General features: G+C 40.5%; 1 protein-coding gene across 14 annotated transcripts in view; it reads right to left on the reverse strand.

The window, feature by feature from the left end:
* epb41l3a (erythrocyte membrane protein band 4.1-like 3a) overlaps positions 1-24,036 on the reverse strand; it is a 210,532-nt gene that overhangs the window by 34,399 nt on the left and 152,097 nt on the right. For 10 of the 14 annotated variants that reach the window (XM_067980708.1, XM_067980719.1, XM_067980706.1 and 7 more), the window contains 3 exons: positions 19,273-19,448; positions 18,771-18,854; positions 17,171-17,391 (listed from right to left, as the gene is read on the reverse strand). In XM_067980708.1, the coding sequence (XP_067836809.1) occupies positions 17,171-17,391; positions 18,771-18,854; positions 19,273-19,448 (481 nt within the window). The remainder of the gene's footprint in view (positions 1-17,170; positions 17,392-18,770; positions 18,855-19,272; positions 19,449-24,036) is intronic. The other 4 variants (XM_067980717.1, XM_067980712.1, XM_067980711.1 and 1 more) reach the window with 1 other exon arrangement.

The following is a 24,036-nucleotide window of genomic DNA, read 5'->3' on the forward strand; positions in this document are numbered from 1 at the left end:
CTTTATTTCTCTTTCTGTATCTGATTTGACATTGAATCCACTCCCTTTAATTCACCCTCCTCAATCCTTCCTATGTTTATTTCCCAATCCTTAAATCTCATTGGTTAAGGCTATAGGATGTAGCAATGGAAAGGAGAAACAAGGTGCACAAAGGATTGGGAGAGAAAGATAGCACTAGAGCAAGAAATAGTACAGTAGTAGATGGGACCAGACTAAAAGAGTACAAGAAAGTTTAAAATAGGTTTACAGTGCATGTGTGTAAACGCACGAAGCGCATTAAACAAGGTTGGGGAGCTGCAGGTGCATTTAGCTATATGGGAATATGATGTTGTGGCGATAATGGAGACCTGGCTCAAAAAAGGTCAGGATTGGATACTAAATATCCCTGGATACAAGGTGTTCAAGAAAGATAGGGCAGGGAAGAAAGGGAGGCGGGGGGGGGGGGGGGCGGTGGGGGTGGCAGTATTGATTAAGGAGAATATTGCAGCTCTGGAGAGAGACGATGTCCTGGAGGGGTCAAGGACAGAATCTAATTGGTTAAAGTTAAGAAACAATAGAGGTGCCATTACACTACTGGGTGTATTCGATAGGCCACCAACCAATGGGAAGGATATAAAGGAGTAAATTTGCAGGGAAATTACAGAGAGGTGCAAAAGCCATAGAGTAGTGATAACGGGGGACTTCAACTATCCTAATATAGACTGGGATAACAATAATAAGGGGCAAAGAGGGAGAGAAATTTTTGAAGTGTGTTCAGGAGAACTTTCTTGACCAGTACATTTCCGGCCCAATGAGGAAGGAGGCATTGCTGGACTTGGTTCTGGGGAATGAGGTAGGCCAAGTGGAGCAAGTGTCAGTGGGGGAACATTTAGGGAACAGCGATCATAGTATCATAAGGTTTAGAATAGCTATGGAAAAGGGCATGGACCACTCTAAAGTAAAAATACTCAATTGGAGAAGGGCCAATTTCAGTGGGATGAGAACAGATCTGGCCCGGGTAAATTGGAATCAAAGATTGGCAGGCAAAACTGTAACTGAACAATGGGCAGCCTTTAAGGTGGAGATGGTTCAGATACAATCTAGGCACATTCCCACAAGGGAGAAAGGTAGGGCAACCAAAGCCAGACCTCCCTGGATGACAAAAGAGATAGAGAGTAAGATGAAGCAGAAAAAAGGGGCATAGGACAGGTTGATAATACCAAATAGAGAAAGTTCAGAGGGGAAGTGAAAAAGGAAATAAGAGGGGCAAAGAGAGTATGAGAATAGACTGGCAGGAAACATAAAAGGGAATCCAAAAGTCTTCCATAGGCATGTAAACAGTAAACAGGTAGTAAGAGGAGGAGTGGGGCTGATCCAGGAGCAAAAAGTAGATCTATTCATGGAAGCAGAGGGCATGGCCAAGGTATTAAATGTGTACTTTGCATCTGTCTTTACCAAGGAAGAAGATGCTGCCAGAGTCTCAGTAAAGGAAGATGTAGTTGAGATATTGGATGGGTTAATAATTGATAAAGAGAAGGTACTAGAAAGGCTACACTTTTCTTAAAGTAGATAAGTCACCCGGACCGGATGTGGTGCATTCTAGGTTGCTGAGGGAAGTAAGGGTGGAAATTGCGGAGGTACTGGCCATAATCTTCCAAACATCCTTAGATACAGGGGTGATGCCAGAGGACTGGAGAATTGCAAATATTACACCCTTGTTCAAAAAAAGATGCAAGGATAAACCCAGCAACTACAGGCCAGTCAGTTTAACCTTGGTGATGGGGGAACTTTTAGAAACAATAATCCGGGACAGAATTAGCAGTCACTTGGACGAGTGTCGATTGATTAGGGAAAGCCAGCACGAATTTGTTAAAGGCACATCGTGTTTAACTAACTAAGAGAGTTTTTTGATGAGGTAACAGAGAGGGTAGATGAGGGCAATGTAGCTGATGTGGTGTATATGGATTTTCAAAAGGCATTTGATAAAGTGCCGCATAATAGGCTTGTCTTCAAGATTGAAGCCCATGGAATAAAGGGGGCAGTGGCAGCATGGATGCAAAATTGGCTAAGTAACAGGAAGCAGAGAGTAGTGGTGAACGGTTGTTTTTCGGATTGGAGGGAGGTGTACAGTGGTGTTCCCCAGGGGTCGGTGCTGGGACCACTGCTTTTCTTGATATATATTAGTGACTTGGACTTGGGTGTACAGGGCACAATTTCCAAATTTGCTTAAGACACAAAACTTGGAAGTGTAGTGAACAGTGAAGAGGATAGTGATAGACTTCAAGAGGATATAGACAGGCTGGTGGAATGGGCGGACATGTGGCAGATGAAATTTAACGTAGAAAAATGCAAATTGATACATTTTGGTAGGAAGAATGAGAGGCAATATAAACTAGAGGGCACAATTCTAAAAGGGGTACAGAAACAGAGATATCTGGGGATATATGTGCACAAATCATTGAAAGTGGCAGGGCAGGTTGAGAAAGCGGTTAAAAAAACATAAGGGACCCTGGGGCTTTTTAAATAGAGGCATAGAGTATAAATGCAAGGAAGTCATGATGAACCTTTATAAAACACTGGTTCGACCACAACTGGAGTATTGTGTACAGTTCTGGGCACCGCACTTTAGGAAAGATGTGAAGCCTTGGAGAGGGTGCAGAAAAGATTTACTAGAATGATTCCAGGGATGAGGGACTTTAGTTACGTGGATAGACTGGAGAAGCTGGGGTTATTCTCTTTGGAACAGAGAAGGTTGAGAGGAGATTTGATAGAGGTATTTAAAATCATGAAGGGTCTAGACAGAATAGTTAGAGAGAAACTGTTCCCAATGGCGAAAGGGTCAAGAACCAGAGGGCATAGATTTAAGGTGATTGGCAAAAGAACCAAAGGTGACATGAGGAAAAACTTTTTTACGCAGCGAGTGGTTAGGACCTGGAATGCACTGCCTGAGGGGGTGGTGGAGGCAGATTCAATCATGGCCTTCAAAAGGCAATTGGATAAGTACTTGAAAGGAAAAAAATTGCAACAAGAGATGGGTGAGATCCTAAATGAATATTTCACATCGGTATTTACGGTTGAGAAAGGCATGGATGTTAGGGAACTTGGGGAAATAAATAGTGATGTCTTGAGGAGTGTACATATTACAGAGAGGGAGGTGCTGGAAGTCTTAACGCGCATCAAGGTAGATAAATCTCCGGGACCTGATGAAATGTATCCCAGGACGTTATGGAAGGTTAGGGAGGAAATTGCGGGTCCCCTAGCAGAGATATTTGAATCATCCACCGCTATAGGTGAGGTGCCTGAAGATTGGAGGGTAGCAAATGTTGTGCCTTTGTTTAAGAAGGGCGGCAGGGAAAAGCCTGGGAACTACAGACCGGTGAGCCTGACATCTGTAGTGGGTAAGTTGTTAGAGGGTATTCTGAGAGACAGGATCTACAGGTATTTGGAGAGGCAGGGACTGATTAGGAACAGTCAGCATGGTTTTGTGAGAGGAAAATCATGTCTCACGAATTTGATTGAGTTTTTTGAAGGGGTAACCAAGAAGATAGATGAGGGCTGTGCAGTAGACGTGGTCTACATGGACTTTAGCAAAGCCTTTGACAAGGTACCGCATGGTAGGTTGTTACATAAGGTTAAATCTCACGGGATCCAAGGTGAGGTAGCCAATTAGATAGACGACAGAAGACAGAGGGTGGTTGTTGAGGGTTGTTTTTCAAACTGGAGGCCTGTGACCAGCGGTGTGCCTCAGGGATCGGTGCTGGGTCCGCTGTTATTTGTTATTTATATTAATGATTTGGATGAGAATTTAGGAGGCATGGTTAGTAAGTTTGCAGATGACACCAAGATTGGTGGCATTGTGGACAGTGAAGAAGGTTATCTAGGATTGCAACGGGATCTTGATAAATTGGGCCAGTGGGCCGATGAATGGCAGATGGAGTTTAATTTAGATAAATGTGAGGTGATGCATTTTGGTAGATCGAATCGGGCCAGGACCTACTCCGTTAACGGTAGGGCTTTGGGGAGAGTTATAGAACAAAGAGATCTTGGAGTACAGGTTCATAGCTCCTTGAAAGTGGAGTCACAGGTGGATAGGGTGGTGAAGAAGGCATTCAGCATGCTTGGTTTCATTGGTTAGAACATTGAATACAGGAGTTGGGATGTCTTGTTGAAGTTGTACAAGGCATTAGTAAGGCCACACTTGGAATACTGTGTACAGTTCTGGTCACCCTATTATAGAAAGGATATTATTAAACTAGAAAGAGTGCAGAAAAGATTTACTAGGATGCTACCAGGACTTGATGGTTTGACTTATAGGGAGAGGTTGGATAGACTGAGACTTTTTTCCCTGGAGAGTAGGAGGTTAAGGGGTGATCTTATAGAAGTCTATAAAATAATGAGGGGCATAGATAAGGTAGACAGTCAAAATCTTTTCCCAAAGGTAGGGGAGTCTATAACGAGGGGGCATAGATTTAAGGTGAGAAGGGAGAGATACAAAAGGGTCCAGAGGGGCAATTTTTTCACTCAAAGGGTGGTGAGTGTCTGGAACGAGCTGCCAGAGGCAGTAGTAGAGGCGGGTACAATTTTATCTTTTAAAAAGCATTTGGACAGTTCCATGGGTAAGATGGGTATAGAGGGATATGGGCCAAGTGCAGGCAATTGGGACTAGCTTAGTGGTATAAACTGGGCGACATGGACATGTTGGGCCGAAGGGCCTGTTTCCATGTTGTAAACTTCTATGATTCTATAATACGGGGATAGGGCGAGAGAGTGGGACTAGCTGGATTGCTCTTTCATAGAGCCTGCATGGACTCGATGGGCTGAATTGCCTCCTTCTGTGCTGTAACCTATGATTCTACCCTGTTGGTTGCCCTGTTCCAAGATAACCTGTTTCCCTCACTGCGCCATTATCAGCTCGCACTTTCAGCAACTTTGTGGGCAAAACACTTTTGAGCTGAAGGGTGCAGGGGTAAGTCTAACTAACAGCAGATGCCATTAGATGCCCTGCTACAGCAAATTCTGACCCAATACTTTCTCAGCTTTCTAAACCAGTTACTTCAGGAAGGTTATTTACATAGTAACAAATTGAGACCAATATTACCCTTGTCAAAGTACAATGAACTATCAACAATGTACACTGAAGAAGCACTGGTGTATTAGAATTGTGGAAGACGGATGGACAGGCCAATGATACAGCAGGATACCAATATTTCATGTGAAGGAAAATTAGGCGTAGGTCAACATAACGTTAAAGGTCTATTGAAGGGATACTCTTCCAACTTTACTGACATTAGCAACAAATTCATGAACATGCTTTGAGAGACTTCACCAGCATCACCGTGAAGGTTTCCAGTTTATCTGTCAAATTTTCGTGTAGAGAATTTGCAGAGAATCGGGACTTAAATATTTATTTTAATAAATCTTCAAAATATATAAAGTTTACCAAAACAAAATTAACTTTATCCTTTCTTCAGTGGACGACAACAGATAGCTGAAAATTCCTGCAATACAAAATTCCCTAGTGAATTAAATACGAAAATCAATCTCTCCTTAAGAGATACAAATACGCAATGTAGCCCACAATTTAAGGGCTTCAAATCAAATACAATTCTGATTTTTGCCTTCCTAAATGTACAGATATATAGGTCATGATGCAAACAGACCCTCATTCATTGAACAGTCCGTACATGCAACGTGGACCAAACAATGACCACTAGTTTAACTTTTCTACATATTTCCAAGAATAACAGAGCATGCACATTAATGTATATGCACTTCACTATCAGCCGATTCTGGATGACCTAGAGGATGGTTTGAGATTAGACACCAAGTTTTAATTCTGAAACTACAGTGAAGTAATCTATTCACAGAAAGTTAACCTAGTCTGTACTCCGAATCTGTTTTAGTGCCTGTAAAAGTTTGCTGCACAGTCCTACCTACAACTTCATTTGTCCATTTCCAAAGCAGAACTTATAATTGTTCATCAAAAATACTACTTTAATTTTTCCTTTCTGTACTACAATAAGGCACGACAGAAAACTGAATACGGTCACAATCAGAGTAATTCATGCTGACAGTTCCTGGAGACTGTATTCACAAGGGACCATAGTAACTTCAAATTCTACATTAAATAGAAGGTCACAAACAACAGGCAAGATATTTCATTATGAATTTTAGCATGTCAGAGATTTTTTTTAAATGATTTTAAAGAAATTACATTATTAAATATAAAATGAAGCACTTTGGTCATTTTTCTTTTAATAAGATGAATAATCAGGCACTTGATGTTTGGTATTTCTATTCATATTGAGCCATCCACTGAGGAGAATGCAAGGTTCACTGAAGAACAAATGGTCTACTGTAATACTAATGAGGTTGTGGCTGTCTCACACCAGAGAAGCTAAGCTGTTTGACTGTCAACTGGCTCCAACTTTTAGGGAAATGCCAGCATGGCTCATTTGAATGACCTCATTCAATTTAGGAATTTACATCTATAAGAGTACGAAGTATGTACCACATGCCAATTACTTCACATTTTTCCACCATTATTACTGAATAGTTTTCATAGCTGTTGAAGAATAGACCTGTTTTTCAGAAACTTTTTTCCTTCTGCAAATACAAAAACTTTTTGTCTAATCTGATGAGTCAAGTTACAGTTATGTCTCTTTGGAACACAACTTTAACAACAAGAAAAGGCAGCAATGAGGTTCTGAAAGTAAGATTACTATTGCAGCATTGTACATTGTGCAGGACACTCAAGCGCTGAACACAAAGAATTGTGTTCTAGGCTGAGGTACGCACCTCTTCCTCTGAACTGTCACTCAGGTCATTGTCAACTGAGGCACTCAAGGAGGCCGCCCTGGGCTCCAGGTAGCACAGGCACATAGCAAGAGGGAAGGAGAGAGTGAGAGCATATGGTACAGAGAAAGAGGCTGAAAGCAGGAAGAAGAAAATGAAAAGAAAACAGGGGACAAGTGACGGTGATTGAATAGGCAGATAATGTTGGAAACTTTCAGGTAAGAAACTAGCATCAGAGAAGCTGGGGAAGGAAAGGTAGCCATCATCATCTAGCAAAGAGAATGAAGCTGGGAGATGTAAGGAGAACGAAAACAAAGTTCCTTCTTTCCTAGATCTAGGCCCTAGATCTTGGTCACTTTTAAAGTTCATTGCTTTCTTATCAACAGAGTTTGAAGAATCATAGTCAGACAGTGGATGGAGAGTGTTGCTGGGGTCTTCAGCCTTTTCACAACTAGCTGAGTTTGAAACATTCTCTGCACATCTCCCATGAATGCTTGTTGATGACACTGGAGAGTCACAGTGCAAAGGCAAAGAGCAAGAGGAAGAGCAAAATGAATCTGTGCCAAAGGATGAAGTCTATGGGGGAACACAGGAAATCACAGAAGATGCATCAGCAACATAAAAGAGTAGGAACATAAAAAAAGACAAAAAAGAAAATTATTATTAGTTAATGCACTCCACAGTATTTGTTCTTCCAAAATTTCAGAGCTTCTGCTAACTAGAAATATTTAGCAGTTTGAGACATGGAAATGCCAAATTGCAGGAGTTCCCACAACAATTTTGCATAAGTATAATTTCAAAGTCCTGTAATCTTTTTCTCTTTTTTTAAAACCGACTTCGTTTTTCTTCCACTGGATGTTTTACAAAATTAGTTTTCCGTTTACTGCCTTCATCTACATATTTTTAAATTTTTTTATTGGACCTTTCTATCTAGTCATTTACCCTTTGTTCTCTTTCTTTGTTCTGCATTTCTTTGTTTTGCATTTCTTTGTTTTATCTGTTTACTTCTATTTCACAATTATTAACTTTCTTACCTGCACTTTGATCTATCTAATGCCATTTTATTTTCTAATTCCCCATTGCACTTCATCTTGTTCTCATTCGGTCAGATCCTATGTGCTTTTTATACTGTTTCTTTCTCCCTTCTTTGTTATTGTATCCAATCAGTGGCGATTGCTTTCTTGCTGCTCTCCTTCCATGCTGCTAGAATTACAGTTATACCTCTTGTATTAAAACATTAGTGCAAGTCCAGCTCATGAAGGGAGACCTACTGGTATTGCAAATGTCAACAACAAGGCATGGGGAGTGCAAAAGGGTTTGCAGGATACAATGGGGGAATTTAAAACAAAATGCTGCCACTTAGCAAAGGGGTGCTTAAAAATATGGAATGCAGAAAATGGAAAGTTCTAGGGAGTCACTGTCAAATTTCAGGGGCCTTATGACAGAACCACAAGTTAATGGAAACTCTGAAAATTTGTTTGAAAAATAAAGAAAAAAACCTTTGTCCTATTATAGCACAGTTCAATTTATACCGATTCAAATGCAGTTAGAAAAGTAAATATTTTTCTTGAGGTGATAAATGTTACTGTCATAATGTTTTACATCAGTTTTATTACTTTTTGGGATATACGGTGAGAAATTAATGTCCAAGTCTACATATAAAACAAAGACAAGAGTTTTACATTCTATAAGGGTGAAATCATACTGAGAGATGTTAGTAACTATGGCTTAATGTGTTCATATGAAATTACTCTATCCACTATGTTAACAAAGGCATTATCCCATTTAAAATAATGGGGGCGATTTTGACCCTACCCACCCAGCGGAAACCAGGTGGGTGGGCAGTTAAAATTGCCCTGATTACTTACCCACCCGGAACCACCAGGAGCTGATGGGCTCTGCAGGATGGCCCTGGCAGCCAATCCTGCCATTTACTTGTCGTCGGCGGGCAGCCTCAGAGTTGCACGATTTTCCGCCACTTCCCACCCGGAATGGATGGGAAGTCAGCGGGCTGTAAATGAGGCCTGTGAGGTAAATACCCCAGGCCTCATATCTGGGTTAAGGTTACTGGTTAAAGAATCAATTACAGTTGTGAGAAGGGATGATATGCTAAATGGATCATCAATCGAGGCCATATGGGTTGAGCTAAGAAATAAAAAAGGGGCAGTCACACTACTAGGAGTGTACTATAGACCCTTGAATAACGAAAGGGAGATAGAAGAACAAATATGTAGGCAAATTTCTGAGTGCAAAAATAAGATGGCAATAATAGTAGGGGGCTTCAACTACCCTAACATCAACTGGGATTCAAACAGTGTGAGGGGCACAGAGGGTGCAAAATTCTTGATCGGTGTCCAGGAGAACTATTTAGCCAGTATGTGACAAGCCCAACAAGAGGGGATGCAATTCTAGATTTAGTCCTGGGAAATGAGGATGGGCAAGTGGGTGAAGTGACAGTGGGTGACCATACTGGGGATAGTGACCACAATTCAGTTAGTTTTAGCATTATTATGGAAAAGGACAGAGTGACATCAGGAGTAAATGTTTTAAATTGGGGGAAGGCAAATTTTACAGAACTAAGAGGTGATTTGGCAGAAGTGGACTGGACACAACTACTTGAGGAGAAATCAGTGGCAAGCCAGTGGGAGGCACTAAAGGGTGAAATTCTATGGGTACAATGCAGACACGTCACCTCAAAGAAAAAGGGTGGCACTGCCAAATTTAAAGCCCCCTGGTTGTCTCGAAGTATACGGGGCAAGATAAAGCAGAAAGAGAAAGCTTATGACTGTCACAGAAAACTAATTACTGCAGAAAGCCTAGAGCAGTATAGAAAGTAAGGGGATGACGTATAAAAAGGAAATAAGGAAAGCAAAGAGAGGGCATGAAAAAATATTAGCTAGTAAGATTAAAGAAAACCCAAAGATGTTTTATCAGTACACTAAGAACAAGAGGATAGCTAAGGAAAAGATGGGACCTATCAGGGATGATAAGGGTAACTTGTGTGTAGAAGCAGAGGATGTGGGTAGGGTTTTAAATGAATATTTTGTCTCCATATTCACACAGGAAAGGGATGATCCGGATGTAACAGTTAAAGAGGAGAGGTGTGAAATATTCGATAAGGTAAACACAACGAGGAAGTACTAGAGGGACTGGAATCCTTGAAAGTTGATAAGTCACCAGGGCCGGATGGATTGTTTCCTAGGCTATTGAAGGAAGCCAGGGAGGAAATAGCAGATGCTCTGAGGATCATTTTCCAATCCTCACTAGATACAGGGGAAGTACCGGAGGACTGGAAGACTGCAAACGTAGGTCCATTGTTTAAAAAGGGTACGAGGGAAAGGCCGAACAATTATAGGCCGGTCAGTCTTACCTCGGTGGTGAGCAAACTATTAGAATCAATACTGAGAGATAGGATAAACTGTCACTTGGAAAGGCATGGTTTAATTAGGGATAGTCAGCATGGATTTGTTCAGGGAAGGTCATGCCTTACAAATCTGATTAAATTCTTTGAGGAAGTGACAAGGAGGATTGATGAGGGTAGTGCAGTGGATGTTGTCTACATGGATTTTAGTAAGGCATCTGACAAGGTCCCACATGGCAGACTGGTCAGAAAGGCAAAAGCCCATGGGGTGCAGGGAAATGTGGAGAATTGGATCCAAAATTGGCTCAGTAACAGGAAACAAAGAGTAAAAGTCGATGGATGTCTTTGCGAATGGAAATCCATTTCCAGTGGTGTGCCACAGGGCTCAGTGTCTGGTCCCTTGCTGTTTGTGGTATATATTAATGATTTGGACTTGAATGTAGGTGGCATGATTGGCAAATTTGCAGACAACACAAAAATTGGTCGTGTAGTTGATAGTGAAGAGGATAGCTGTAGACTCCAAGAAGTTATCAATGGGTTGGTAGAGTGGGCGGAAAAGTGGCAAATGGAGTTCAACCCGGAGAAGTGTGAGGTAATGCACTTAGGGAGAGCAAACAGTAAAAGGGAATATACAGTAAATGGGAATATATTGAGAGGGGTAGAGGAAGTGAGAGACCTTGGAATGCATGTGCACAGGTCCCTGAAGGTGGCAGTACAGGTAGATAAGGTTGTGAAGAAGGCATACGGAATGCTCTCCGTTATTAGCCGAGGTATAGAATACAAAAGCAGGGATGTGATGATGGAACTGTATAAAACGCTGGTAAGGCCACAGCTGGAGTATTACGCGAGTTCTGGTCACCACATTACAGGAAGGACGTAATTGCTCTGGAGAGAGTGCAGAGAAGATTTACAAGAATGTTGCCAGGGCTTGAAAATTGCAGCTACAAGGAGAGATTGGATAGGCTGGGGTTGTTTTCCTTGGAGCAGAGGAGGCTGAGGGGTGACTTGATTGAGGTGTACAAAATTATGAGGGGCCGAGATGGAGTAGACAGGAAGTACCCATTTCCCCTAGTGGAGAGTTCAAGAACTAGAGGACATAGATTTAAGTTGATTGGCGGAAGGATTAGAGGGGATGAGGAAAAACTTCTTTACCCAGATGGGTGTATGGAATTCGCTGCCTGAATTGGTGATAGAGGCAGGGACCATCAACTCTTTTAAAAAGTACCTGGACCTGCACCTAAAGTGCTGTAAGCTGCAGGGCTATGGACCGGGTGCTGGAAGGTGGGATTAGAATGGGCACCTGGTTGTTCTTTGAGCCGGTGTGGACACGATGGGCCGAATGGCTCCCTTCCGTGCTGTATCTTTTCTATGGTTCTATGGATCAGCGGATGAGTTTCTAACTCACACTACTGCCCAAGACTGGCCTGGAGTTAAAATTAGGCCTAATTTCTCTGGTAAAATAGTGAGCAAATAAATTTAACATGGACATGTTAAGCATTTCCTATGCGAAACTTCACACAGTTACCACCAAGGTCAAGAGCAGTAATAGCTGGGGAAACATCATCACCTCCAAGGTCCCCTCTAAGTCATGCACCATCCTGACTTGGACATATAATCACTGGGTCAAAATCCAGGATTTCTCTTTCTAACACCAACTTGGGAGCATCATCACCTCAAGGACTGCAGTGGTTCAAGAAGGTGGCTTGCCAGTGCCTTTTAGGGATGGGCAATAAATGCTACCTTCTCAGTACAACTTCTCAGAACAAGTTTCAAGGCCAAAGGAATATCAACTCTTAAGTATTCACAAAATAGATCATTCTCCTAATTTAAGATGGAGGACATACAAACATAGAAAATAGGAGCAAGAGTAGGCCATTCGGCCGTTGGGGTCTGCTCTGCCATTCAAAATGATCATGGCTGATCGTCTAACTCAGTACCCTGTTCCCGCTTTCTCCCCATATCACTTGATCCCTTTAGCATTAAGAAATATATCTACCTCCTTCTTGAATACATCTAATGACTTGGCCTCCACTGCCTTCTGTGGTAGAGAATTCCACAGGTTCACCACCCTCTGAGTGAAGAAATTTCTCCTCATCTCGGTTCTAAATGGCATACCCCATATCCTGAGACTGTGACCCCTGGTTCTGGACTCCCCAGCCATCAGGAACATCCTCCCTGCATCTAGTCCTGTTAGAATTCTATATGTTTCGATGAGATCACCTCTCATTCTTCTAAACTCTAGTGAATATAGGCCTAGTCGACCCAATCTCTCCTCATACGTCAGTCCTGCCATCCCAGGAATCAGTCTGGTAAACCTTCCTTGCACTCCCTCCATGGCAAGGACATCCTTCCTCAGATAAGGAGACCAAAACTGCACACAATACTCCAGATGTGGTCTCACCAAGGCCCTCTACAACTGCAGTAAGACATCCCTGTTCATGTACTCAAATCCTCTTGTAATGAAGGCCAACATCCCATTCACCTTCCTAACTGCTTGCTGCACCTGAATGCTCGCTTTCAGCGACTGGTGTACAAGGACACCCAGGTCTCGTTGCACCTCCCCTTTTCCCAATCTATCACCATTCAGATAATAATCTGACTTTCTGTTTTTACAACTAAAGTGGATAACCTCACATTTATCCACTTTATACTGCATCTGCCATGTTCTTGCCCACTCACCCAACTTGTCTAAATCACATTGGAGCCTCTTTGCATCCTCCTCACAGCTCACATTCCACCCCAGCTTTGTGTCGTCTGCAAACTTGGAAATGTTACATTTAGTTCCCTCATTCAAATCATTGATATATATTGTGAATAGCTGGGGCCCAAGCACTGATCCCTGCGGTACCTCACTAGTCACTGCCTGCCACCCGGACAAGACAACAGGCGGAAGAGACAATATCCCTTTTTTGATTGGCCTACATAGACAGGATTTCTAAACTCAATTAAATCTGATGACTGAAATCAGTACTCATGTTTATTAACGGACCTCTTAAAAAGACTATTCAAAGAGAGAAACTGCGCTGCTGTAATGAGCAGTGTTGCAGAACAGTACAACATGGGTTTGCACCCACAGTTTGTGATGTGGTCTATTTTCAGTCTTGGCTTGCCATCGTAGGAAAGATCAAGAGAAGAGAACCAGCACTTGTCTAAATAGATTAAGGGAAAATATTAGCAGGGGGATTTACTGTAAGCTTCTGCTGGACTCCTCCTAGCAACTGATGGCAGAGTAGCACTGACAGGAAGTTGTGAGCAAGACACTTGCCAATCCCCTCAGGCAAGGTTTGTTGTTTGGCATAGGAAACTTAGACAAGAGGTAATAAATATAATATTCCCATCTCCCAATAAAATAATAATCTGCTAAAATGAATTCTAATCTGTGCAATTTTTTGGATCTAAGGAAGGCACGACGATTACAAAAAAAAATCTCGTAATACCCTTTCAGGAATCATACAATATGAATAAGTGAAAAATATTAGCTTGATAAAATCACAAAAGCAGGCTCTACACAAAAGTTATTCTTGCTTTTAAAAGCAACAAAAATAAAATGTTATATTGCAGCAGCCAATGGATCTCTGAAAATCAGTTAAAAGTTGTGTACTACCAGAGCTCAGGAATTATAAGTTGTTTGTGCTTTACTCCAAACATAAATCTTCAGTTTAACTTCTAAAATAGGGTACAGCGTTTGAACTAATTTCGGGCCTTCGATTACTTGCACATTGACAAGAGTGAATTTTGAAAGTATGCACTAGAACATGGCTTGTTCTAGTCTACATCCAGTGATAAGTGGTTTCATGACAGTTGATAGGAAGGTCAGTTGCTTTGCCGATGTTATAGTCAGCATTCTCTGCTGCCAATCTAATGATATCTAATGAGTCATTTCCAGTTACTAAGATAATATGGCCTCCTAAAGCTTGCTCTTTGAATGGATCCTGACTTCTACATTTGTTACATTGTGATTCACAAGAAAACTAAATCCAGAAGTCACAGCTCAAGGAGGGTCTCAACTTGGAGAGATTAAATCTCAGCTGACAGATTTACACTTGGGCTTCCCTTTGCATGCAAGATTGCCAGGGTTAGCCAAATCACCTGAGGAATAGGGAAGAATCCATTCTCCCTAAATTGTGCCTTTTGCTGGTTCAGCCAATGAGCTATATATTGTTCTTCTATGGAGAAAGCTGCAAGCTGGACCATCTATCTTCCTAAACAAATGCAGATTTTTTTTTGTTTGTGGCGGGGGGCGGAAGAAGGGATGAAAATTACCAAAAACAGTGTGGTATTGATTAAAGTTATTGTGAATTGTTAAGAATCTTAACTTGCTATTTTATCTATAATCGAGCTCCATCCCAATAAAGGGGACTTCTGTTTCTCTTAATCACAGATCCATGCACAGAGACACATGGGAGGTGAAATTTGTCTTGGGCAGTCAACTAAAATGGACGATAGCACATTGGCAGCCTATTTTACACTCCGTCCAATTATTTTTTGTCAATGGAAAAAGAAAATAGTGTGGAATGTAAAACAGGCTGCCAATGCACTATCGTCCATTTTGCGCCTCCACCCAGAATGAATTTCACCCCTATGGACTATTAAAAATGGACAGAAAATTGGGCAGACTTCATTACGGGCATGTGGTCCTCCAAACCCAATTTTACTCTGTATTCTCCACCTAGGTGATTATTTATGTCCAAGTGCAAAAGGGGAAAATCTGCCCCAGGATCTGTAAACAATTCTAACATACCTAATTAATAAAAGCTAAACTCCACCTAATATTTCTTTCAACAAATCAGTTTAATTCTAATATGAAAACACTGCAATGATCATATCTTTATTCAAATACTTCAGGAAAAAGTTACTATATGTGACAGAATTTTAGAAATATATTCCATGATTTGAAGTGGCTGCATTTGTTAAGAAGGTTTCCCTGAATTGAAGTGAATGTCCATAAAACTGTCTCTTATGTAACAGTCCAAATCTCTAGTAATTGGAGATATACAACTTTAATATTCATCAAAACTTGACCTAAAAATAAAATAATTTGGATGCAGCATGGTCAGGGTTAATGGACAACATATGACTTTTTTTTTAACACTTACACGATGTTCACACAACTTAATACTATTATGTTTTAAAAGGAACAGTTGAGGATGAGATATATAATATCCTTGATTATAAGAAAAATATAACATTTAATTAGTTTTACCTTAGCTACCCCTACCCTCCTTCAGAGCTACTTTAAAAAATTTTTGAAATTGTTGGCTGAAATATTATGCATCTGTGCTCAGCTTTAGCCTCCCAGTATCCTTCACTCCTCCATTTCATGCAGTGGACAATTTCAGCCATTGAAAAGTACTCTGCCACACTTCTGTCACTAGATTGGACCCCATGCAAATTTCAGAGTGCTCCACTTTGAGACCCAAGTACTTCTAGGTCAGGCATAGCACAGCTTGAATGCATAATGAAGTTTCTTTTACTCTACCTAATAATCTTTACTCTACCTAACCTTGACCTCAGTACAGCACCCTTACTATAACTTGTATGATTTTTTTTTAGTTCCCCCACCAGCCTTCCTACAGTCTGAGTAGGAGTGTGTGAATTTGTGCCAAACTATGGACAATTTTATGACGTCATCTTATTGACTAGAAATTGTATTGAGACTGTCCAATCTCACTTAATGTAGAATCTTACAGATAACAAAAAAGTCTTTATTTTACTTAGTCTGGGTAATAAATGGATGAATCAAGGGGCCTTATCCTGGAGCTTTTTTTTACATTAATAGCAAAAAAAATTAACTTTTCAAAGTTATTTTCTCCCCTCTTTCGGCACTCTTTTATCATTCCCCGGAAGAGATGGTTCCAGGTGACCTATTTCCAGGAGTTTCCCAGTTTCTTGGGAACTGATTAGCCAAGAAACCATTCTTTGGTGCAGAAATACATCTCTGCAGCACTGATTGTGTGCCTGGGACCTGCAAAGATCACATGTTTAAAATGACAATGTCAGGTTACAAATGCTGTTCAGTCATATCTGTTGCTCCAATAAACTCAATGAAGTGGCAGCCCTATCACTTAAAATGGGTTTCTGCCAATAAAATTCTGACAGGTGTGCCAATCATCCCTGCTGTTGCAGCGACAGTTAAAATCAACTTGAAGCTTTAGCAATAAAATGTTCATCTGGTACCTTATAAAAAACCCAAAGTTTAAGAAAAGTCCTTAATGTCTTACATTTTCCTTAAAAAAACAGGCAAAGTATATATGTTTGTTGATGGGGATACTTATCAACAATGAGGGTGCAATGCCCCACAGATTAATCATAATATGCACATTTTGCTGAAGTTTTTCAGACTTCTATTTACGATTTTTATGTTACATCAAATGTGGGAACAGAATGAGCTTTAATACTAGCCTTCTTAACTCATATTTTCTTTCAGCCATTAATTCCAACACAATGAACTCACACTATCAGTGGAATTAAAATTGTAAACAATTTTACAACACCAAGTTATAGTCCAGCAATTTTATTTTAATTTAAATAAAATTGCTGGACTATAACTTGGTGTTGTAAAATTGTTTACAATTGTTTACAATAGTCAACCCCAGTCCATCACCGGCATCTCCACATCGGAATTAAAATTGGCATGGGATTATTAAACATTTTCTCAAAAATGCATCCTTTTTGTCCAATATCACATTAATCAGATGTCTTTTTTCATATACTGTGGGCTAGAAATTAAGGTCATCAATTTTATTATATACATGCTTACTGTGCTTATATCGAAGTCCTCTTTTTATTATTTTAGCAGCCGAGTCAACTCATTTAAAATAAGAATAGCAACATCGCCAACAATAATTTCCATCCTAACATCTTTTACTTTTAAGCATTAACATGCTTCTTACAGTGGAGCAAAACTAGTCAAACTATTTTCATATTAATCTATCATAATTTTCAATAATGGACTACTTCTCTTGGCTTTCAGGTCTGTCACCTGTCCATTTTCTTGTCAGTACTCCTGACATTTTTCATGCCCCAGTACACTACCTTTATTTCGTGCTTGGCCGGTGTGAGTGATGGAGTAACGTCAACCTTTGCTTTCTTCTCCTCTTCCTCTGCCTTCTCCTCTTCTGCCTTCTTCTCTGGTGTTACTGTGGTAATTAGATTAGTTGAGACCAGGCTTTTGGCTGCACCATAATGACCGGTAGCCACTTCAGAGGCCGAAATGGAGTCTTTAATGAACATCTCATGGTTCTCAGTGACAGACGCTTTAAAACATAAAACATAACTTATCATAAAAACAGCAAAACGGTGTGCATGAAGACTTTGAATAATTCAATGCAATAAACCAAATAAGGCTTATTCAGATTTGTTTCAGTACAATTTTCAGCGTCTCTACAAAGGTTTGCTGATGGCAAAGGGGACAAATTTGTAGTCTCATTTGAACAAATGATATGAATTTGATTAACGACAATAAAAACAAAGGCCAGAAATTTCCTCAAAGCTGCTCCCACTCCGCCACCGTAACTTTGCCAGAAGTGCGGAGAAAACCCAGCTAATGCATGTAGATGGGATTTAAACCACACTTCTGGCAAAGTTAAGCATTGGAGTGAGAACAGCTCTGTGGAAATTCCTGACCAAAGTATTGATTCCTTCACATCATTGGAAGCATTACTGTTGGATTACATTACACCATCATCATTTTTACTACTCACTTCCACTTAGGGGGAAAAACCATAGAAATTTAAATTTGCACTGCCAGTTCCTCAAGACTGAACGCATCATTCAATTCAAACTGGTAGGTCCAAGGATTGATTTTTAGCAGTTGATTTTAACTGTCACTGCAACAGCAGGGATGATTGTCACACCTGTCAGAATTTTACTGGTACTTTTGATTTTTGCAGATTGGCACATACCCATTTTAAGTGATAAGGCTGCCACTTCATTGAGTTTATTGGATTAGCAGGAATGACTGAACAACATTTGTAATCTGACAGTTATTTTAAAAGTATGATCTTTGCAGGTCCCAGGCACACAGACAATCAGTGCGTGACATCTCTGCACCAAAAAATGGCTGATCAGTTCCCAAGAATGACACTGGGAAACACCTGAAAAACACCTGCAGCCATCTCTTCTGGGGAATGCCAGAAGAGGGGAGAAAATAACTTCAAAAATCTATTTTTTTTTGCTTTGATGTAAAATCAAGCTCCAGTATAAGACTCCTTGATCCATCCAAATGTTTATTTATAACCCAGACTAAGTGAATGAACATCTTTTTTGTTATGTAAGATCCTACATTAAGTGAGATTGGACAGTCTCAATCCAATTTCTAGTCAGAATTCGATGACATCACAAAACTGTCCATAGTTTGGCACAAATTCACACACTTATGGTCTCTATAGCTTCCATATGAACTCTAACTTTCATACACCTGGCTGAATCTAAAAGAAAAAGTTCAAGCACTGCAAGAGTCTGAGGGTGAAATCAGATCACAATTAATCCAAAATATCAAAACACATGATTAGGTAATTAATGTCATCTTGTTGCAGATCAGTGCTGGATCAGAAGCAAATCATAAAACATGCAAGTTTTCTGATTTCTAAAAAGAGCCTCCCCGAAATGAAAACAATGATGATGATAATACTACCTGTTTCGTTACTCTCATTGTCTGCAGTTGGGAGTGTCACGTCACGAACAATAGTCACATGACTTATTGGTTTACTCCGTTGAGCTATGGAAAGTTTATAGGTTAGGAGCTAAAATTTGAAACATTAATTACTATTAATAGGAACATGGGAACTGTAATTGGCTATTCAGCAGTGAATGGAATTTCAGACAAACAAGTTATACATGTTAAAGTTTGAGAATAGGTTGAGATTGTTTCAGCCCCAAGACCTCTGATTATTCGCTTTACCAGATTCTGACTTGGCAGCAAGACACGGTTGAGGACAATCCCTTGGTGTAATTTCACAGCCTATATTCTTCATCCATTACATACTCATTTGATGTACAAATAGAACATGGTTGAATAAAAAGACTCATGTTCTCTTTCCACTATTCAAATTGAGTTTGCACACTAAGTGAATTAGAATTCAGCAGGCTGATTCCACTTCACACTGCTTCAGGCTGTAACTCTTCCATTTCCTTACCTCCATCTAAACTACGTGACATGGTGTAACGTTTGCTGGAAGAACGTTCAAAGTATGGTGCTGGGCGGTCTATAAGGGAACTGGCTCTCCGTGTCTGGGCTTGTGTTCTTCCACTGTAGCGGAATTTTGAACCCAGTGTGAGGAATTTTTTTGGAGGTGGCTCAGGGGAGACCAGTCTGTAAAGAGAAAGATTGCATGAGAAATAGCAAAATCTGTATTATACTTAAATTCTCTTGCAATGCACATTGAACTAAGATTGCTAGTCATAACATGCTTCCAGTACAAACAGTTTTTAATTTCTCAGATAAAGATTTTGACTTGAATCAGTAATTCTCTACCATCCAAGGTTGCTTTGCAAATTTTGTAAAACTGAGCATCTGCTATTGCACTAAACAAAAAGCTTCACATTTACTGTGACACAAAGATTGGAAATGAATAATAAAGCTCTAATTTAACTAGGGGTTCAGATGGCATCACAACCATTTGATAAAGACAGCGTTTGTCAATGCGATGTAAACCCTAAGGTTAAATTAGAATCGTTTCTTCTTCCTATCATTCATTATTGTAAATATTTATTACTTCTTTAGCAAAACAAAAGTAATGCTGCTGAAAGTTAAAAGTATCGAAATTTTACAGATTGACGATACTGTGACATGATTCACAAGTATAATAAATAAATGTTATTGCCATTGAAAAATAAAACTTTAGGCTATTTAGACAACGTACACATTAATATAATTACTGTAGTATAATGTGTTTTGTTTAACACTGTTAATAAACTGGCATTTCCGATTTCTGAGAAATATTGTATTGTGAGTCTGCCCACTGATAGGGTGCTCTCACTTGAATCTAAACAACTTCTTAATTATTATTTTCTACAGATGGATGCTATGTTCGAATGAAACACAATACACCTGAAGATATTTCCACAGATTCTGGATATGCAATTTGCAAGACATAGACAGTTAAGTGTATATTTTGCATCTCTAGAAAGGAATGCAGGCTACATATGCTGTGCATGGGAATACGTACTGGAACAAAGTAACAGATGAACACCAACTCAATGTCATGATACTGTAACAGTAAACTGTCTCAGATCCATGTGTACTCAATACGATAATAGTGTACAGTCTAGTTTTGACATTGGGCACAATGTGCACAGTCCAAAGGGAGTTCCTGCACAGTCACCTCCAGGTTCCAGTCTTGGCTCGCTCCTTTTCCTTATTTACATGTTGTCTCTCATTGACTGTATCCATAGGCATGGATTCCGTTGCCACATAGAATGATGCAGCACAGGAGAGGCCCATTAGGCCCATTGTGCATATGCTGGCTCTTTGAAAGAGCTATCCAATTAGTCCCACTCCCCTGCTCTTTCCCCATAGCCCTGGAAATTTTTCCACATCAAGTATTTATCCACTTCCCTTTTGAAAGTTATTATTGAATCTGCAACCACCACCCTTTCAGGCAGTGCATTCCAGATCATAACAACAGGCTCAGTAATTTTTTTTCCCCTCATGTCACCTCCGGTTCTTTTGCCAATTACCTTAAATCTGTGTCCTCTGGTTATTGACCCTTCTGCCACTGGAAACAGTTCCACCTTATTTACTCTAACACCTCTCCCTTAACTGTCTTTGCTCTAAGGAGAACAACCCCAGTTTCTCGAGTCTCTCCAAGTAACTGAAGTCTTTTATCCCTGGTACCATTCTAATAAATCTCCTCTGCACCCTTTCTAAGGCCTTGACATCCTTTCTAAAGTGTGGTGCCTAATATTGAACACAATACTCCAGCTGAAGCCTAACAAGTGTTTTATAAATGTTTAGCATAACTTCCTTGCTTTTGTACTCTTATGCCTCTGTTAATAAAGCCCAGGATCCCATATGCTTTTTTTTTTAAATTGTAAACAATTTTACAACACCAAGTTATAGTCCAGCAATTTTATTTTAAATTCACAAGCTTTCGGAGATTTTCTCCTTCCTCAGGCAAATGTTTTTTTTTAAAAACAGCCTTCTCAACTTGTCCTGCCATCTTCAAAGATTTGTGTATGTACACCTCCAGGTCTCTCTGTTCCTGCACCCCCTTTAAAATTGTACCATTTAGTTTATGTTGCCTCTCCTCCTTATTCCTACCAAAATCACTTCACACTTCTCTGCATTAAATTTCATCTACCATGTGTCTGCCCATTTCACCAGTCTGTCTCTGTCTTCCTGAGGTCTATTACTATCCCGCATATTGTTTACTACATTTCAGAGTTTCGTATCATCTGCAAACTTTGAAATTATACCCTGTATACTCAAATCCAAGTCATGAATATAAATTAAAAACTGCAGCGGTCCCAACACTGACCCCTGGGGGGCACCACTGCACACTTCCCTCCAGCCTGAAAAATAACCGTTCACCACTACTCTCAACTTTCTGTCCCGTAGTCAATTTTGTATCCATGCTGCCACTGTCCCTTTAATCCCATGGGCTTCAACTTTGCTAACAAGTCTATTATATGGTACTTTATCAAATGCCTTTTGAAAGTCCATATACACATCAACCCTCCCTGTTACTTCATCAAAGAACTCAATCACGTTAGTCAAACACGATTTGCTGCAACAAATCTGTGCTGGCTTTCATTTTCTAAGTGCTAATTAATTTTGTGCCGGATTATTGTCTCAAAGTTTCCCCACTAACGACGTTAGGCTGACTGATCTGTAATTGCTGGGTTTATCCCTCTCCCCCTTTTTGAACAGGGGCATAACATTTGCAATCCTCCAGTCTTCTGACACCATTCCCATATCTAAGGAGGATTGTAAGATTGTGGCTACAGCCTCTGCAATTTCCACCCTTACTTCCCTCAGCAACCTAGGATACATTCCACTGGGACCGGGTGACTTTTCTACTTTGAGCACTGTCAATTTTTATCCTATCCAATTTCTCTACTACCTCCTCCATTACTGTGACATTGGCAGCATTCTCTTCTTTAGTGAAGACAAATGCAAAGTACTTATTTAGTACCTCAGCCACTGCCTTCCCAAGAAGATCTCCTTTTTGGTCCCTAATCGGCCTCACCGTTCCTTTGACTATCCTTAGAAACATAGAAAATAGGAGCAAGAGTAGGCCATTTGGCCGTTCGGGCCTGCTCCGCCATTCAAAATGATCATGGCTGATTGTCTAACTCAGTACCCTGTTCCCGCTTTTTCCCCATATCCCTTGATCCCTTTAGCATTAAGAAATATATCTAACTCCTTCTTGAATACATCTAATGACTTGGCCTCCACTGCCTTCTGTGGTAGAGAATTCCACGTGTTCACCACCCTCTGAGTGAAGAAATTTCTCCTCATCTCGGTTCTAAATGGCATACCCCATATCCTGAGACTGTGACCCCTGGTTCTGGACTCCCCAGCCATCAGGAACATCCTCCCTGCATCTAGTCTGTCTAGTCCTGTTAAAATTTTATAATTTTCGATGCGATCACCTCTCATTCTTCTAAACTCTGGTGAATATAGGCCTAGTCAACCCAATCTCTCCTCATAAGTCAGTCCTGCCATCCCAGGAATCAGTCTGGTAAACCTTCGTTGCACTCCCTCCATGGCAAGGACATCCTTCCTCGGATAAGGAGATCAAAACTGCACACAATACTCCAGATATGGTCTCACCAAGGCCCTGCATAACTGCAGTAAGACATCCCTGTTCATGTACTCAAATCCTCTTGCAATGAAGGCCAACATACCATTCACCTTCCTAACTGCTTGCTGCACCTGAATGCTCGCTTTCAGCGAATGGTGTACAAGGACACCCAGGTCTCGTTGCACCTCCCCTTTTCCCAATCTATCACCATTCAGATAATAATCTGACTTTCTGTTTTTACAACCAAAGTGGATAACCTCACATTTATCCACGTTATACTGCATCTGCCATGTTCTTGCCCACTCACCCAACTTGTCTAAATCACATTGGAGCCTCTTTGCATCCTCCTCAGCTCACATTCTACCCCAGCTTTGTTTCATTTACAAACTTGGAAATGTTACATTTAATTCCCTCATCCAAATCATTGATATATATTGTGAATAGCTGGGGCCCAAGCACTGATCCCTGCGGTACCTCACTAGTCACTGCCTGCCACCCGGAAAAAGACCAATTTATTCCTACTCTCTGTTTCCTGTCTGTCAACCAATTCTCAATCCATGCCAGTATATTCCCCCCAATCCCATATGCTTTAATTTTGCACACTAACCTCTTATGTGGGACCTTATCAAAAGCCTTCTGAAAATCCAAATACACCACATCCACTGGTTCTCCCCTATCTATTCTACTAGTTACATCCTCAAAAAACTCCAGATTTGTTAAGCATGATTTCCCTTTCATAAACCCATGCTGACTTTGTCCAATCCCATTAAAGCCCTTCACGTGTTCTATTATCACATTTTTTATAATAGACTCTATTGATGTTAGGCTAACTGGTCTGTAGTTCCCTGTTTTCTCTCCCTCCTTTTTTAAATAGTGGGGTTAGATTTGCCACCCTCCAATCTGTAGGAACTGTTCCAGAATCTATAGAATTTTGGAAGATGATCACCAATGCATCCACTATTTCTGGGGCCACTTCCTTTAGTACTCTGGGATGTAGATTATCAGGCCCTGGGGATTTGTCAGCTTTTAGCCCCATTAATTTCCCTAGCACTATTTTTTACTAATACTGGTTTCCTTCAGTTCCTCCCTCTCACTAGACCCTTGGTTCCCTAACATTTCTGGGAGGTTATTTGTACCAAATAACCAAAGTAT

This window comes from Heptranchias perlo, chromosome 3 (assembly GCF_035084215.1).
Source record: "Heptranchias perlo isolate sHepPer1 chromosome 3, sHepPer1.hap1, whole genome shotgun sequence".
Taxonomy (NCBI): Eukaryota; Metazoa; Chordata; class Chondrichthyes; order Hexanchiformes; family Hexanchidae; genus Heptranchias; species Heptranchias perlo.